The sequence below is a fragment of the Oryx dammah genome, unplaced genomic scaffold (genome assembly GCF_014754425.2).
Source record: "Oryx dammah isolate SB20612 unplaced genomic scaffold, SCBI_Odam_1.1 HiC_scaffold_28, whole genome shotgun sequence".
Taxonomy (NCBI): Eukaryota; Metazoa; Chordata; class Mammalia; order Artiodactyla; family Bovidae; genus Oryx; species Oryx dammah.
Window position 1 is genome coordinate 55,300,099 of NW_024070212.1, and position 19,180 is coordinate 55,319,278.

A 19,180-nucleotide genomic window follows, 5' to 3' on the forward strand; every position below is an offset into this window, starting at 1 on the left:
ATTCTCCAAAGGCCTTAAAAACATAATCTGTCAATTTCTTAGAGGATACAAGTGTTTATCACCCTCTTCACCAAAAACACACATACAAAATAACATAGACCTCAAAGTCATAACCGGAAAATGTTTTCCAATAGCCCTTAAAACTTTTTTAAAAAACACATTAAAAAACCCATTAACAGTATCTTTTAATAGGATTAGTCAATAATGTAGACAAAAGGTAAGTTTCTTACTTGGATTTGGCTGCAATAACACTTCAGTTTGTTTCATTATTTTTTCTGTCCATATTTTGGTACATTCAGCTTTGCTAAGGAGGTTCTCTAAGTGAGCATCCAATTCTGTCTTCTCTGCCTGGCCAAGCTTTTCTTCTGTGAACTGTTATTGATTGTATAATAAAAAAAATTAAATATACCCCAAATACATTTTAGGAAACTATATCAGTAATTAAAAAGAAAACTCAAATCCAAACAATACTGGACATACAAATGTTCTTAAACTGTTGCATATGAAGTCTGTTTTTTGCCCCTCTGGTAATATATCCATACCTCTTAGGATACCCTAAGGCACTTAGGATAATCATATCTCATAGTTAATACATATCCTCAGTTCTGCTAAAATGTATGGTGTGATAGAAAATTTGCCATATTATTTCGTATATAAATAAAGTATATAAATATTTCTTACATATAAAGGTAGAATAACCAGTCGTAATGAGTAAACATTTTTGAGCTAGCTGGATCTGAATTCAAATCCTGACTATACTGCTAACTATGTTACCTAAGCAAGCTTTTGAAAATTTTTTTCCTCAGGTATGTTTCATTGTAAAAGAGACACAATACATATCTTAAAGTGCTTTAAGAATTTAAGTAAGGCTATATATGTACATCACGTTTTTCAGTGCCTGGTAATTATTATTTTGAATTTAAAAGGGGCTATTATGTTTAATGTGGCTTTGTATCATTGGCATTTTAACCACATCTAGTTAGACAGGCTTCTATGGGATGTTCTGGGAAACTATCATTTAACTTGTTTCCTTAAGATATGTTCCAGCGATTGATTTATGGACTAACGCTTGGAACATCCTACATTGCAGGTGGATTCTTTACCAACTGAGCTATCAGGGAAGCCCAATTCATACTACAGAGGCATCTTTTTAAAGATCATAAAATATAGTTAAATAGACTCAACATATCAATTTTTATTATCTTGAGTATATTTGTTTCTGAGCAAAGGCAGCACTGCCCATACAATAACAAAGAGGTAAAAAGTATTTCTGTGTAGATTTTATGGATTCTTCTGGACACGTTTAATTAAATACTAGAAGCAATGACTCAGGCTGTTTATCATGAATAGTTTTTCTCTAGAATCTGTGGTTTTCCATCAAAACACAGGTATATCACTATCACTAACTCTATACTCATTAGTCGTGACTCTTCTCTGGTGGCTCAGACAGTAAAGACTGTGCCTGCAAGGCGGGAGGTCTGGGCTGGATCCCTGGGTTGGGAAGGTCCCCTGGAGGAGGGCATGGCAACCCACTCCAGTATTCTTGCCTGGAGAATCCCCATGGACAGAGAAGCCTGGTGGGCTGCAGTCTATGGGGTTGCAGAGCTGGACATGACTGAGCGACTAAGCACACAGCACACATTTCTGTACAATAAAATTTAATGTTCACTTTTCCCGCCTCTCACTTCTTAAAATATCTTCTGTAGTTCCATTTTTCTGAATTTTATTATCTGTTTCTTTCAGCATCCTTCTTGGTCTAATACTGATTTCAACTGATTATCAGTCAGCCTTTTTAGCTCAAAGGTCCTTCAGAATGTTATTCTTAGACTTCTGTTACACCCTCACTAAAGGTCTTATTCACGGCCTAGAAATAGCTGCAATAGCTTTTGTAAAACTTTAGGTCTTTTAAAGACTGGCCTGTAGCCAACCCCTGGGTGGAACTGAGAATAGCAGGGCAGACCGTAATTCCAAAGCAATTGCCTAGGCTCGTACAGTTGCAGGGCACTGTAACAGAGGATAGGAGAGGCACTGGGAAAAAATCAAAACCCTGACCCCAAGGTCAGCTAGGTAACGACGCAATCTAATTCTTAAGAGAGATGCTGGTGTTTTTTATAGATCCCGGAAGATTCCAAGCAACAGACCTGCCAAAGGTATACATTAAAATTTTACATATTAGAAATCTACCTCCCATGGTTAAATAGATTATTTCACAGATGAAGCAACCAATAGGAGGGAAAGGAATACGCCCAAGTGAACATCATTTATAAACGATGATCTATCAGTAGAAAAAAATTCTCCACTTAGCTCCTTAGTAAGTAGGTATATCTAATATTGTATTTGTTCATTCCTTTCATTCTTTCAACAAATATTTATTAAACACCCAGGTATATGCTAGGCATTATTCTAAGCACATGGGTTTCAACAGCTAGAAAACAGACAAGCTTTGTCTCTAAAGAAACTTAAGTATTAACAGAGAAGAAAGACAACTAGCAAGTACATACATAATTTGACAATAAGGATACTAAGATAAAAAGATGGTAGACAGAGGACCAACACAGGTGGTCCTATTGTTTCTTGATCCAGTGACTGAGTGAATTTATGGAACCCTTAAGTATGAGTGAGACAGTTTGATTATAGGAAGCCTGTTTAGAAAACAGTAGTTCTATGGGAAGGACCTTGTATTTAACTACCAGTAATAAATTCTGATGTTTACTTGCTTTTTTCTGAGAGTGAAAAACAGTTGCTCTGCATTTTGAATCAAGTACTCAAAAAAAAAAAAAAAAAAATCTTGTTACATAGGGAAGAATCATAAATTAAGTGAAGAAATTGAGAATGGTTTATAATTTTGCCCTAAACTGTCAGAGCTGGGATTTAATCTCATATCTGTTTGAATCATAGTCTTATTATACTATGAGCTACCTTCTCAGTAAAATTACCTAAACATATTCTGTGCTTCCTTGTTTGTTTCTTTGTTCACAGCACTCTGGTGAGCTGTATCCTATAGCTTACCTCTCCTTCCTATATAATATTCAATCATAATCAAATTAAGGATTAGTTTAACTCTAGCTAAAATAAATAAAATAAGGGGGAGGAAAAGGGACATAAGAGCATTGCTAATGCCATCACATATTTAAGTTGAAATTACAAAAATTTAAATATTATTTAAACACAACTGTAAAAGACATATTTCCCTTAATTTTTATCATTGTGGGGACTTAAGGATTTTTTTTTCCATTGTTAATCACAAGGTATGACATTACAATAACAAAACAGTACAATATTTAGTACATAAAATTTCCTCTAAAACATTTTAAAGAATACATTAACTATAGAAAATGATGAGTTACAGCAACTAAATTAAGGAGAATTATTAATCCAAGATATTTATGGAGGATACATATTTTTTTCTTCTACTGTATGTGAAATATATATTTAGCATATAACATGGTTCTTGCCCTGAAGAATTTTATGATTTTGTTGTTGCTGTTGTTCAGTTGCTAAGTCGTGTTGGACTCTCTGCAACCCCATGCTATAGCACGCTGGGCTTCCCTATCCTTCACTATCTCCCAGAGTTTGGTCAGATTCATGTCCATTGAATTAGTGATGCTATTTAACCATCTCACCCCGTTGCCCTCTCTTGCCTTCAATCTTTCCCAGCATCAGGGTCTTTTCCAATGAGTCGGCTCTTCTCATCAGGTGGCTGAATTATTAGAGCTTCAGCATTCAAATTATGATGGTATCGTTATCAGAAGGACAAGACATTTTTTTTTTAAAGAAAGATCCCTTTCCTAATTATCAAACATTTTAAATTTTACCCTAAAAATTTCAGTTTTCAAAATCCCTAAGTCCAAAATCATTACTGACTTTGCAGTCAGTGATGATAGTTGTTCATTGCAAACCACATTTGATTTTAAGCACGTATTAATATTTCAATGAGTGTATAGCAGTACCATTTAATAATCAAAAACTTCTGTGAAAAACAAGCTACAGTGAAAGTCAGAAAGCAAAAAAATCATAGAAATTCAAACATCATGTTTTCTAAAATGTAATATGATGTAGTATTCTTTCATAATATTTAATTAGTAACACAGTAAAATGACTCGAGAAAGTTCAACCTTCTTTTTATATATTTTCTCTAAACACTGCTTTAAGAAAAGGATTGTCTTTGAGTCAGCCACATTATGCCAGGTACTGTAATCCTTCCTTTACTAGCACAGACAAATAGCCTATAGTATGAAATAAGGAGTCTGGATTCTATGCTCCGATTTAGAGAAAAAAGGACAAATAAAAACGCTGTGTGATCAAAGACATCTACTAACATAAACACTAACCATCAATTCTCTGGGTAAAGTAATTGTTTAAAAGAAATCTAAAGTTCTTGGAGGCAAATGTATAATACAAACTCGAACGTAGTGGTGAACTTTACACTAGATACTTCTCAATTGGTTCTTAATTTTGGCTGCTCTTTGGAATCAAGAGAGCTCTCAAAAACACTGATGTCAAATCGAGTCCCAAGGATTCTAATTTAACTGGACTGAGGAGCAGCCTTTAAAGATTCCTCAGGTAATTTTAAGTGTAGCTGAGACTGAGAACTACTGTTTTAAGCTCATACATAATTATTTTAATATCAGGTTAACAAACCATCTTCTATCTAGTTGTTTACTAAATTAGTGAAAATAGCACCAAAGAATGTGAACACAGTTTTGGGTAACACTAAACACGCAGTTTTTACAGAATGAGAAAATGTATGGCCTTTGAATGCAGTGTATTTATTAGAATTTCAGAGACATGGTAAAGTTACTGTAATTTAAATTCTATAAATGAAATGTAATGCATATATATGGAATTCAGAAAGATGGTAATGATGACCATATATGCAAGACAGCAAAAGAGACACAGATGTAAAGAACAGACTTTTGGACTCTGTGGGAGAAGGCAAGGGTGGGATGATTTGAGAGAATAGCATTGAAACATGTATATTATCATATGTGAAACAGATCGCCAGTCCAGGTTCTATGCATGAGATGGGGTGCTCAGGGCCAGTGTACTGGGATGATCTAGAAGGATGGGATGGGGAGGGAGGTGGGAGGGGGGTTCAGGATGGGGAACACATGTACACCCATGGCTGATTCATGTCAATGTATGGCAAAAACCACTACAATATTGTAAAGTAATTAGCCTCCAATTAAAATAAATAAATAAATAAATAAAAAGAAATGGAATTTCAGAATTAATTTAAAAAAAGAAATGGAATGAGAGAGGGTGGAATTCCTTCCACATAGGATTTGAAAGGAGTTGGTGGAGACCAGCATCAGAATTTATCTTCATATCTCCAGCTTAGATACACTATTGTGCTTGCTAAATTAGATGGAAGATAAAGGTTAGAGTTACAACTAAAGTTTAGAGGCTTTTTCCTCATCAGAAAACAGTTGGTGTTTATGAATTTTATAGTGTAACTTTAGCAGTTAAAAAAAAAGTTAGAAAATGAACTCTCTTCCTTTAGTAATTTAGTATGAAAATATTATACAGATATAAAGAATATATATCATTTAAGAATGGTGAGCAAAATTTTTTGCTTCAGTATCAATTCTGAATTAAAAATGTATCCATTTGAAAGATTTATCAAATGAAGAACAATAATTTACAAAATGGAAATTTACTACAAAGAATAACTATGACAAATTGAGAGTAGATTATGAAGTCCTTGAGGGCAGTAACAGGGGGGTGTCATTCATCTTTGTATTCTTCAATATCAAGTACTAAGAAGGTACTCTGGGGAAGGCAATGGCACCTTACTCCAGTACTCTTGCCTGGAAAATCCCATGGATGGAGGAGCCTGGTAGGCTGCAGTCCATGGGGTTGCTAAGAGCCGGACACGCCTGAGCATCTTCACTTTCGTTTTTCACGTTCATGCACTGGAGAAGGAAATGGCAACCCACTCCAGTGTTCTTGCCTGGAGAATCCCAGGGACGGGGGAGCCTGGTGGACTGCTGTACTCAATAAATATAGGTTCAATTAATGAATTTAATATTTTAGATTATCATTAAATCAACCCCAAGCTCAGCATATGTAATGTTAGAAAAATACTAATGAAAACAATTATTTAACATGTTAAATGATTCAAAGAGTAAACTTTGCATATAGGTACTATTTGCTTGGCTAAAATGACATAAAAATTAAAACAAAAAAAATCATGCTGAATACTGTGAGAGGGGAATAAGAAGGAGAGTTGATTCCTCAGGTCATAGGATCTTATTAATGACATGAAAGCCACAGAGTAACAAACTTTTAGACATCTTAGAGACCCTACATAATAATTCATTAGAAGAAAAATGCCACACGATCATACAAAATTTAAGAATGACATAAGAATTGCCACAGGTATTCACATCAAGTTCTTGTGGTCTGAGATGGACTTGAAGTTGTATTCTGAGGGAAGGAAAGGTTACAGAAAGGGAGTGGAGGGCATTCAAGATGAATTTAACTGTATGAACAAAAATCTAGAGTTAAAAAAGTACAAGATATTTTTGAAATTAAAAAATAATTTGATGGAAATACAGTGTTTTACATGAGAAGAGAAAAGGCAAGGCTGGAAGGAAGTATTTAATTCTCAGTTAAGGAATCTGGACTGAAAAGATAGGATTTTAATGGCTTTCAAGACACTTTACCAATTTATCACAGATAAATTACCTGATCCTTTTGTATTCTACTGAAGGCATTATGAACAACAAAAACACCCAAATGGACTGTTAGGGAATGATATACCCCTATTCATTTATACATTTACCTTACTTTTTTAAAGTACTGATGTATATAAACATATTTTAAAAGAGTGAGAGTTGAATGATGGGACTCATTTATATACTTAAATAGTCTGATTTTATGTTTTAAAATAGGGAACATGTTTAATTTTTAAGTTAGAATTTGTACGTAAAATGAAAGAATATGGCAGTTGTCTAACCAGAGAATGGCCTATTCCTTAAGGTGTAATTTGATTTAAACAGAATTATTTAGAAATATCAAAGTTAAATTCCATCCCGACTGCTCTCATTGCTTATACTGAGTAGCTGGCCTAGCTCTCACACTATTCTTAGCATTAAATCTGGCACTTTGACACTACACTGATGTCAACTCAATTTAGAGTAGGAACTCAGTTATTGACTAAATACCAAAATGAGAAAGCATGTTTTGTTGAAAACTACACACAGCACTCCAAATTGCACATTACAATTTGGAACCATCTTTATTTCCTACATATTTTAAAAAACTGCAGAAAACGTCAAACATGGAAGTATAATAGTATAATAACATCTTATGATAATCCAGTATGAACCGTTTGCCATTGTTGTTTCAACTACCCACCCTTCCTTCTTCTGAAACATTTTAAAGCAATTCTCAGACATGATAGTTTACAAATATTTAAAAATATACCTCTAACAGACACAGACTTAAAAAGACGTATCAAAGGAGCCTGCTCCTCCTGAAATTTTTCCCTTAGTAAATGGCTCAAGCCAAAACCTCAGAGTCATCCTTGACTATCTTTCTCTCATACTTCAGAGTCAATATAATATGCAATACTGGTTAGGTTTTGAACCTCCCCTGCTATCATTCTTATTTAAGTTCTATCACCTTTTGCCTGTCCTATGGCCACAGCTCCTTAACTAGTCTCCCTAATGTCCCTGCAACCTCAGATTCTACACTTGCTACCTCTGCCTGAAATGTTTTTACTCCAAAAAAAATTGGGATCTGTCACTTTCTTGAGGTCTTTTTGCATCTGAACCTATTAGAAATAGAAAGGCTTGTCCTTACCATCACGGCAACAACCACTACCCCTACCCTTAACCTATACCTGTTGGCCTTTTTCTACATCACCGCCTGATGTATTTACTAGTTTGTTTTTTCCTGTTAAGACAGTAAGCTCCAGGAGCACAGACATTATGTTGATTATGAAACACTAGTGTCCAAAATAGTAGTGACACACAGGCATGCAGTAAGCACGTAAGCATTTAAGACTGAAAATTATTTGATAACTAACAGATCAGAATTTTAAAACTTCTTCCTAGAAAATTTGAAACAAGTAACGGAAACTCGTTATTTGGAAAGTACATCTTGAGAGCTTTGCCAGATTTTTAAAATCAAGTCTATCAATTATTTAAATCATTTGTAATATATATGTCCTATTTAAGAAGTTCGGATTATGTACCTGAAAACATATCTAGAAATATGTATGTATGTATGTGTGACTGCTGGGGCGTATGGGATCTTAGTTCCCTGACCCCGAATCTAACCTGTGCCCCCTGCAATGGAAGCATGTAGTCTTAGCTACTGGACTGCCAGGGAAGTCCCTCTAGCTGTATTGAAAAGAGTGGCATTAGGTAGTGCCAAATCTGCATTCAGCACCTAGAATCACAGGGAATCAGCACTAAAACAACACCAATAGCTCACAATATAGGCAGCCATTACCTTGCTCTAGTTCTACCATTTTTTGCTAAAAACGTTGCAATGTAAGATCAACTATGTCAATAAAACTGGAGTAAAGGGGACAAAGAAAGTAATAATGCAATACACATGATTTACATTTCAACTTGGCATGTTACGTAAGAAAACTATTTTTTTCTTTACAAAAGAGAATCTTGTTGCTACCGTGACTGTCATTAACTTAAAACACCAGACTGTTTATACCCCGTGTTGTGGTGAAATTTACATCTGTTCGTAGATTTAACTTAGTTGGCATAATGTGGGTGATGACTAGAAAACTGTCCAAGTTCCCTAGTACCGACACTTCCTTTATTTTTGAATACGATGAGACAGTCAACTTTCCCCTTTAAAGTGTTACTTGAAAAATGTCCCTGTGACTATAAGCACAACATGAATCTTCTCGCTCACTGCCCTACGGTCAGAGCTTCCCATTTCGAAAGTGAGTGGGAAAGCCCCCAAGCTCTGTGGCTCTGGCAAAGTCTGGACGCCAACTGGCGATCTCCATTTCTGCCACGGACAGCCAAGACCGGGAACCTTCCTCTCAGACTGAGAGGACGGCAGGGAACTGCGTTGGCAGCTCCCTGGGTTGATGGGCAGGAAAAGGAAACTTCCTTCTTGGACTTGGCGAGGAGAGAGGGAGACGAAATGAAAAGGTGGGGGTGGTGCAAGGATGGTCTCCACCACCCCGCGGACTCGCAGAGCCTCCGCCCGCCCGGGGAGGGAGGGCACACGAGCAGCGGCGCCGTGGGGTCAGAAAGGCCGGCGGTGCCGTGCCTCGGCCCGAGGCCGAACTCAAGGTGGCCTCCAGAGAAGGGAAGAAGCTCCGGGCCCTGTCCCCACTCCGCCTCGCTTCCCCGGCAGCGGCGGTTGGGCAAGAAGGGGTTGGAAAACGGCCGCCAGGCCAGAGGGGCACAAGGCCGCGCCCATCGCCCGGGCCTCCGGCCTCGGCAGGCCAGTCGGGCGGTCGGCGAAGCCGGGTGCAGAGGGCGCGGCTGTCTCGGGCGACCCCTCCCTGTCCCTCCCGGGCGTCGCCACCCCTTCTTCCCGCCGCGGTACCTGCACTGCACGACTGAGAAAGGTGCCCGCGTCGGCCGCCAGCTTCTTCACGTTGAAGTCCATGATGTTCATCCTGGGCGTCAGCCGGGCGGAGCAGCCGGCTGACCTAGCGGGGAGATGGAGGCGCCGCGGCCGGGCTGGGGCGCCGGGCGAGAGTGGCGGGGGCAGACGTGGTAGGTGGAGGGAGGCGGCGCCAGCCCCGCCGCCGCAGCTGTCGTTTCCGTGAAGGGGGAGAGAGAGGGTGGGGCGAGGGGAGAGAACAACCGCCTCGAAGCCGGCCGCGCGTCCAGGCGGTAGCGGCCGAGACCCAGGGCCTGTGCCGCCTGGAGAGATGCCGCTAACGTCGGCGGGCTTCGCGGTGGGCTCGCAAGACACAGCGGCGTCCGGGCCTTCAGGGCCGGGTCCTCAACAGAGGAAGCGAGAGCGGGCCGCGGGGCGGGGCCTTTGTAGAGGTTATCGCGGGAACAGCGACCCCTTCAGGAGCGCCGCGGCTGAACGCGCCCGGAGCGCCGCCAGTTCCGCTGGGGGGTAGGGTCGCGTTCGTTGCTAGGGGCGCGCCTCCGGGCGCTGTGGCGCTCGGTGTTTCTACTTAAGCCCCTGGGAACCGCGAGCAGAGAGAACCCGAGATCCCCGTTTTGTTTTAAGTGAAAATATGGAAATTGTAGCATAGAATTACAGTATGTGAAATTAGAACCAACAGTTCCCTGTCATCTTGAAGCACCCGCGCCGTACTGGTTCCCTGACGCCTGGATGGCACGCGGCTAACGTGTGCAGAATAGAGTTGAAGTTAAATGTTCCCACCGAACCCGTTTTTCATTTATTCAGCATTGTCGACTATCCATCTTGTACCAGAACTGAATCCTGTGCTGCAGACACCGTGCTGAACAAGATTGTCCCTGCCCTCAGAAAGCTCTCAGTTCGGTTACTCGACAACTTTCAGGGACAACTCCCATCCCCGGGGCCAGTTCTGTTTCTGTGTGCTTCCACAAGAGCTTTGTGACTGAGTGACCGTGGACACGCTGGACTACAAAATCAACACTGGGTGCCTACTTGGTGCAGAATACGGCGCCCAAGACACCAAGTGCGGGATGGAGGACGCAAAGAAGTATAAAGACCGGTGAGTGAGATAGAATACTGCTTAACGATTTAGTGAGGAGAATGTTAATAACTAATGAGAATATGATGTGAATTTTAATAACTAATGGGAATATGATGTGAAATCTGTTCAAAACCCTGCAATTCCAAGTGTCTTCTAAAGCAGCTTTAAGGATACAGCCTATGCTTGAACTGATTGAAACAGGTGCAAGAACGGAGGCAGAGACGTCAATATTTCGAAGAAAAGGCTGTTTTTCTGTGTGTCGCGGTGTTCTTGTTACATTAGAGCTGGAAAATTGCAGGCCCAGCAGGCAATGAAGTGAGTTCACATTCATGCTTAGTGTTTTAGTGAAACAGCAGTCAGAGCAGTAGTGGCTGTGTTAAAGGCACAGATTCGTTCCCAAGTATTACAAGGAAGAGTAGATAACATACAAATAGTTGTATTCTTTGTGGTGATAACAGAAACAGACACTTCTTACTAAGGTAACTACAAAAGAATGAATCTACTCCATCTCTCTTTCTTCTCAACTTACCTTGCCAGAAATATGGGAAAGGAAGTATATAATCAGGAATTTTGCTATTTATTGTCCAATTTAGACTTCTACATGGAAAACACTGTATCTCTTTACAGATGTCTGTCTTCCCAGTAAGTATGTTTTGTCATATTCTCTATTTCTACAAAGTGATCTCAACACTGCCCGCCTTCACCCTGAGAGGAAAAGACTCTGAATTCTCTTCCTCAAACTTGTAGATATGCTGACTTGAAAAAAAAAATCATTTGTTCCTGTTGAGCCCTCTATAATACTGTTTCTCTAGTTTCACTGGTGAATTTATAAGACTAGTGTGTTGTTTCTATTTCCTTACCATCTTAGAATTTCCTACCTAATTCCATGTAGTTGGTTTCCACTTCTGTAACTATTTCTTAACAGAATTCCTGAAGTTGCCAGTTATCTTCCTGATAAATCAAACAGCCTTTTCTCAAACTTCCAAAGTGACTGTACCCAGCCCCTTCCCAATAACAAACACACCCCTTTCCAGGACCTTATTGTTTCATGGTTTCTCTGCTATCTCCTGGACTTTCTCATTCTGTTTTGCTGACACTTCTGATGGATTTGCTGTAAGAATGAATACCTGAAAGCTCAAGGTTTAGCACTTATTTTTTGGTTATTGTTCTCATGGATTAGTTTGTTAATGGAAACTTCAGATGTACCATTTCATTCATTCATTTAGTAAATATTTTTTGAATGTCTACTGTGTGCACATGGCATTGTTCGTATGACTAGGAATACAGCAGGCAACAAGGCAGGTAGCCCTTGCTCTCATGGGAGCTTATAACTAATCCCATGAGACAGAAATTGAATAAGTAGTTATAAGTATGTTGGAATGCCAAGGGGAGTCCAGAGTGCTTTTAAATGTTCTCTTCCAGCTGTACCTAGTAACCTGAATTTTAATTTGGAGGCTTGGTTTTTCTGTAAGGGTTTTAGATCACCTTTTAACACTTTCTTTTTCTATCCCCCATAGTAGGCATCCCACTCCAGTACTCTTGCCTGGAAAATCCCATGGGCGGAGGAGCCTGGTAGGCTGCAGTCCATGGGGTCCCTAAGAGTCGGACACGACGGCTCGACTTCCCTTTCACTTTTCACTTTCACGCATTGGAGAAGGAAATGGCAACCCACTCCAGTGTTCTTGCCTGGAGAATCCCAGGGACGGGGGAGCCTGGTGGGCTGCCGTCTATGGGGTCGCACAGAGTCGGACACGACTGAAGCGGCTTAGCAGCAGCAGCAGCAGCAGCATAGTAACTTCTTACTCCAATAGTTCAAGGTATTAAGAAAGCAATCTTTGAAAGTTAATACAAAGTACTGAATATCTGAAATTCTCCTCAAAATTTTCAGCTTAAAAATGAAAAAAAATTTATAAAAATGACATTTTAGGTAGTATGATATGTATTTTAATTTTTTTTTGTAGTGGCTGGCAGATAGTTCATTACCTTATGTTTAGACCAATGATATCCAAACTTCATGGGTTATGCAAGATGATCCACTGGTGTGCAAAAATATACATTAGAAGTTTGGTTTGCATATATTTTAATCTAATAAACAGAAAATTTTGTTTCATTACTTTGAAAAAAATATGGGTTGACACTGGTGTTCCCACCTTGCATTTATCAGATAGACACATGTCACAAACTGTAAATGAAATATCTTATGGGAAGAGTGGGAATTCCACAACTTGAAGGAGTTGTAATTAGTAGTTTGTTTACTAATATGGTCACATAATAAATGTGACTGGTTCCATGTCTTTGCAGATTATCTATTTAAATAAAACTTCACAGTAGTGGACAAGTAGCCTAAAAAGTTTCCTCAAATACATCATCATTAAAAGTGTTGATACAAGCATAAGCAAACAAGAAATGCCAGAATCTATACCTCTACTTGTTGAATTTATCAGTAAGATTGTTGAAATTTGGCTTAAAAGATGATAACACTTGATTGGAGCTTTCATGGAACTCAGAATCTAGTGGGGGAACAAGACTTATAAATAAAAACAGTGTATGAAGGAAAACTATAAAAACTTGTTTAAGATTGAGCAAAGGGAGAAAGTGTAGAGGAAGTGGGTAGTATTAACTGATCAGGATAGGAGAGGTGATAAGACTTCTTAAACTGGCTTTTGATTGAGTTCATCTGGTGATTGAGGCATGAGGGTGGGGAGAGATGATCGGACTTTCAACTTAGAAATACCAGGTTTCAGGCAGTGTAGATAGAGGGTTGGAGAGGAGGCTAAGACAAGTAACAAGACTGATTAGGTATCTATTGCCATACTCGCTCTGTACTCTGTTATTTTGAAGTCCTCCTCTCCCCAATCTAAATTTCCAACTACAGATTCAGTTTTTCCAGTACTGAGCCTGTTGCAGTTTACTTTTTTTAAAGTTACTTTTCTTCTTGAGTTTCCTATAACTTTAGTTGAATTATATGCACTGAGTTACCTAAGGTAGAAATCTGAACCCATTTATTTCCTCTTATTTCCCACATCTGATTGATTGAGTGCTGGCAGTATTTTCCCTCTGAACTATTTCTTGTCTTTATCCTCTCTTTTAAAATTCAGGTATAAGTGACATTTAACATTATTTTGGACTTCCCAGGTGGTGCTAGTGGTAAAGAATCCATCTGCCAATGCAGGAGACTCACGGGACTAGTGTTAGATCTCTGTGTCAGGGAGATCCTCTGGAGTAGGAAATGCACCCTACTCTAGTATTCTTGACTAGAAAATTCCATGGGCAGAGGATAGAGGGCTATAGTCCATGGGGCCGCAAAGAGTTGGTCATGCCTGAGCACAAGCACAAGCACACTAAACAACAGCAGCAAATATTAATTTCAAGTGTACAATGTAAAGAGTTACTATTTGTGTACATTGTGAAATGGTCACCATAATTATTCTACTTAATATCGTCACCTTATGTAGTTAAAAATATATTTTTTTTCTTGGGATGAGAGCTTTAAAGATCTATTGTCTTAGCAACTTTCAAATATTGAATATAGTATCATTAAGTAACTGTAGTCAGCAAGCTGTAATTACATTCCCAGGTTGTGTTTAATTTATAACAGAAAGCTTATATATTCTGACTCCCATCTCCTATTTCTTCTCGCTTCCTTCCCTCTCTGATAACCACCAATAAGTTCTCAGTATCTGTGAGGTAGTTTGTTTGTTTGTTTATGTTTAGATTCCACACATAAGTGAGATCATATGCTAACATTTGTCTTTCTCTGTCTCACTTCCTTTAGCATAATATCCTCAATTCTATCCATGTTGTCACAAATGGTAAGATTTCATTCCTGTTCAGTTCAGTCACTCAGTCGTGTCCGACTCTTTGTGACCCCATGAATCGCAGCACACCAGGCCTCCCTGTCCATCACCATCTCCCGGAGTTCCCTCAGACTCATGTCCATCGAGTCAGTGATGCCATCCAGCCATCTCATCCTCGGTCGTCCCCTTCTCCTCCTGCCCCCAATCCCTCCCAGCATCAGAGTCTTTTCCAATGAGTCAACTCTTCTCATGAGGTGGCCAAAGTACTGGAGTTTCCGCTTTAGCATCATTCCTTCCAAAGAAATCCCAGGGTTGATCTCCTTCAGAATGGACTGGTTGGATCTCCTTGCAGTCCAAGGGACTCTCAAGAGTCTTCTCCAACACCACAGTTCAAAAGCATCAATTCTTCGGCACTCAGCCTTCTTCACAGTCCAACTCTCACATCCATACATGACTACTGGGAAAACCATAGCCTTGACTAGACGGACCTTAGTCTGCAAAGCAATGTCTCTGCTTTTGAATATGCTATCTAGGTTGGTCATAACTTTTCTTCCAAGGAGTAAGCGTCTTTTAATTTCATGGCTGCAGTCACCATCTGCAGTGATTTTGGAGCCCCCCAAAATAAAGTCTGACACTGTTTCCCCATCTATTTGCCATGAAGTGATGGGACCGGATGCCATGATCTTCGTTTTCTGAATGTTGAGCTTTAAGCCAAGTTTTTCGCTCTCCTCTTTTACTTTCATCAAGAGGCTGTTTAGTTCCTCTTCACTTTCTGCCATAAGGGTGGTATCATCTGTATCTGAGGTTATTGATATTTCTCCCAGCAATCTTGATTCCAGCTTGTGTTTCTTCCAGCCCAGCGTTTCTCATGATGTACTCTGCATATAAGTTAAATGAGCAGGGTGACAATATACAGCCTTGACATACTCCTTTTCCTATTTGGAACCAGTCTGTTGTTCCATGTCCAGTTCTAACTGTTACTTCCTGACCTGCATACAGATTTCTCAAGAGGCAGGTTAGATGGTCTGGTATTCCCATCTCTTTCAGAATTTTCCACAGTTTATTGTGATCCACACAGTCAAAGGCTTTGGCATAGTCAATAAAGCAGAAATGGATGTTTTTCTGGAACTCTCTTGCTTTTTCCATGATCCAGTGGATGTTGGCAATTTGATCTCTGGTTCCTCTCCCTTTTCTAAAACCAGCTTGAACATCAGGGAGTTCACGGTTCACGTATTGCTGAAGCTGGCTTGGAGAATTTTGAGCATTACTTTACTAGCGTGTGAGATGAGTGCAATTGTGCGGTAGTTTGAGCATTCTTTGCATTGCCTTTCTTTGGAATTGGAATGAAAACTGACCTTTTCCAGTCCTGTGGCCACTGCTGAGTTGTCTACATTTGCTGGCATATTGAGTGCAGCACTTTCACAGCATCATCTTTCAGGATTTGAAACAGCTCAACTGTAATGCCATCACCTCCACTAGCTTTGTTCGTAGTGATGCTTTCTAAGGCCCTCTTGACTTCACATTCCAAGATGTCTGGCTCTAGATGAGTGATCACACCATCATGATTATCTGGGTCATGAAGATCTTTTTTGTACAGTTCTTCTGTGTACACCTCTTCTTAATATCTTCTTTGCCACCTCTTCTTAATATCTTCTGCTTCTGTTAGGTCCATACCATTTCTGTCCTTTATCGAGCCCATCTTTGCATGAAATGTTCCCTTGGTATCTCTAATTTTCTTGAAGAGATCTCTAGTCTTTCCCATTCTGTTGTTTTCCTCTATTTCTTTGCATTGATCGCTGAAGAAGGCTTTCTTATCTCTTCTTGCTATTCTTTGGAACTCTGCATTCAGATGCTTATATCTTTCCTTTTCTCCTTTGCTTTTCGCCTCTCTTCTTTTCACAGCTATTTGTAAGGCTTCCCCGGACAGCCATTTTGCTTTTTTGCATTTCTTTCCCGTGGGGATGGTCTTGATCCCTGTCTCCTGTACAATGTCACGAACCTCATTCCATAGTTCATCAGGCACTCTATCTATCAGATCTAGGCCCTTAAATCTATTTCTCACTTCCACTGTATAATCATAAGGGATTTGATTTGGGTCATACCTGAATGGTCTAGCAGTTTTCCCTACTTTCTTCAGTTTGAGTCTGAATTTGGTAATAAGGAGTTCATGATTTGAGCCACTGTCAGCTCCTGGTCTTGTTTTTGTTGACTGTATAGAGCTTCTCCATTTTTGGCTGCAAAGAATATAATCAATCTGATTTCGGTGTTGACCATCTGGTGATGTCCATGTGTAGAGTCTTCTCTTGTGTTGTTGGAAGAGGGTGTTTGCTATGACCCTATGACTTCCCCGGTGGCTGAGTAGGTAAAGCATCTGCTTACAACATGGGAGACCCAGGTTCAATCCCTGGGTTGGGAAGATCCCCTGAAGAAGGAAATGGCAACCCACTCCAGTACTCTTGCCTGGAGAATCTCATGGATGGAGGAGCCTGGTGGGCTACAGTCCATGGGGTTTCAAAGAGTCGGACACGACTGAGCGACTTCACTTTCATTCTTTTTATGACCATATAATATTCCATCACACACACACACCATGTTTTCTTTATTCCATTCATCCACTGATGGACACTTAGGTTGTTTCTGTATCTTGGCTATGGTAAATAGTGCTCTAATGAACATGGGGTGCAGATATCTTTTTGAGTTAGAGTTTTTGTTGTCTTTGGATAAATACTGAGAGCTGAAATTGTTAGGTCATATGGTAATTCTATTTTTAATTTGTTTTGAAGAATCTCCTTACTGTTTTCCATAGTGCTGTATCAGTTTACATTCCCACTAACAGTGCATGAGGGTTTCCTTTTCTCCACATTCTCACCAATACCTGCTATTTGTTGTCTTTTTTAGTAATAGCCATTTTGAAGGTATGAGGTAATATTTCACGGTGATTTTGATTTGAATTTCCTTGCTGTTTAGTGATGTTGAGCATCTTTTCAGGGAAAAAATGTCTATTCATATCTTCAGCTCATTTAAAAAATTGGATTATTTGTTTTTTTTTTCTATTCATAGTTTGAATTCTTTATATATTTTAGATATTAACTACTTACCAGATATATCACTTGCAAATATTTCCTCCTTATCAGATATATCATTTGCAAATATTTGTCCAGTAGGTTGATTCGCATTTCTTTGGTGATTTCCTTTGCTGTGCAAAGATTATTTTGTGTAGTCCCATTTGTTTATTTTTGCTTTAGTTGCTTTTGCTTTTGGCTACAGATTCAAAAAAATCTCTAAGACCTATGTCAAGGAACTTACCATGTATATTTTCTTGCAGGAGTTTTATGATTTCAGGTCTTAGGTTCAAGTCTTTAATCCATTTGAGTAAAGTTTTGTATGTAGTTTAAGATAATGGTCCAATTTCGTTCTTTTGCATGTTGCTGTCCAGTTTTCTAAACACCATTTATTAAAAGTAAATAATAAGTATATTTTTGCTTCCTTTGTCATGAATTATTTGACATATATATCTATTTATTTCTGGGTGCTGTGTTCTGTTTTACTGATTTATGTGTCTGCCAATACCATACATTAAAGAATACACCATGAGACATAGTAGTCAAACTAATAAAAATTAAACACAAAGAAAAATTACTAAAAGCAGCAAGGGGAAAACAATAAATAACGTACAAGGGAACCCCCCTAAGGTTAACAGCTGATCTTTCGGCAGAAACTCTGCAGGCTGGAAGGGAATGGCAGGATAGACTTAAAGTGAAGAAAGTGAAAAACCAAAAACCAAGATTACTCGTCCTAGCAAGGATCTCATTCAGATTTTTCAGGAAATCAAAAGTTTTACAGATATGCAAAGATTAAGAGAATTCAGCACCACCAAAGCAGCTATTTAACAAATGCTGAAGGAACTTCTCTAGTGATTGGAATTTTGATAGGGATTATGTTAAATCTGTAGCTTGTTTTGGGTAGTATGGATATTTTAATAATATTGATTCATCCAATTCTTGAGCATGATATATCTTTTTACTTATTTGTACCTTCAGTTTATTTCACTAATGTCTTGTATTTTTAACTATACATATCTTCCACCTCCCTGATTAAATTTGTTCCTAGGAATTTTATTATTTTTCAATGCTTTCTTCATTTCTCTTTCTGCTAGTTTGTTATTACTGCATAAAAACTTAACAGATTATTGTATAGTGATTTTGTACTCTGCAACTTTTCTGATTTTACTTTTTTTTTTAGTTCTAACAGTTTTTTTGGTGGAGTCTTTAGGCTTTTTTATGTCTCATATCACATCATATTATATCATGTGATGTGCAAATAGTGATAATTTCCTTCCTCCTTTCTAACTTGCATAACTTTTATTTCTATTTGTTGCCAAATTTCTCTGGCCAGAACCTCTAATACTATGTTGAATAAAGTGGAAAGAGTGGGCATTCTTATTTTTTTCCCTGATCTTAGAGGAAATGCTTCCAGCTGTTCATTATTGAGTATGAAGTTAGCTATGGGCTTCTTATATATGACCTTTGTTGTGTTAAGGTATATTCTCTTTAACCCAGTTTGTATTTTAAGTCATAAATGGGTATTGGATATTGTCAAATGCTTTCTGTGCATCTAATGAGATGATCATATTTTAATTTTATTTTGTTAATGTGGTGTATCACATTGATTGATTTGTGGATGTTGAACTATACTTGCATCCTTGGATAAATTGCATTAGGTAGTGTCTTTCACCACTAGACCATTCAGG

The 19,180-nt window shown here is 38.8% G+C and overlaps 1 protein-coding gene across 6 annotated transcripts in view; it reads right to left on the reverse strand.

Moving 5' to 3' along the window:
• SH3GLB1 (SH3 domain containing GRB2 like, endophilin B1) overlaps positions 1–9,969 on the reverse strand; it is a 43,805-nt gene extending 33,836 nt beyond the window's left edge. For all 6 annotated transcript variants that reach the window (XM_040232399.1, XM_040232398.1, XM_040232397.1 and 3 more), the window contains exons 1-2: positions 9,535–9,969; positions 231–372 (exon numbers count right to left, since the gene is read on the reverse strand). In XM_040232399.1, coding sequence (XP_040088333.1) covers positions 231–372; positions 9,535–9,606 — 214 coding nt within the window. In that variant the 5' untranslated portion in view covers positions 9,607–9,969. The remainder of the gene's footprint in view (positions 1–230; positions 373–9,534) is intronic.
• Positions 9,970–19,180: the final 9,211 nt, after the last annotated feature.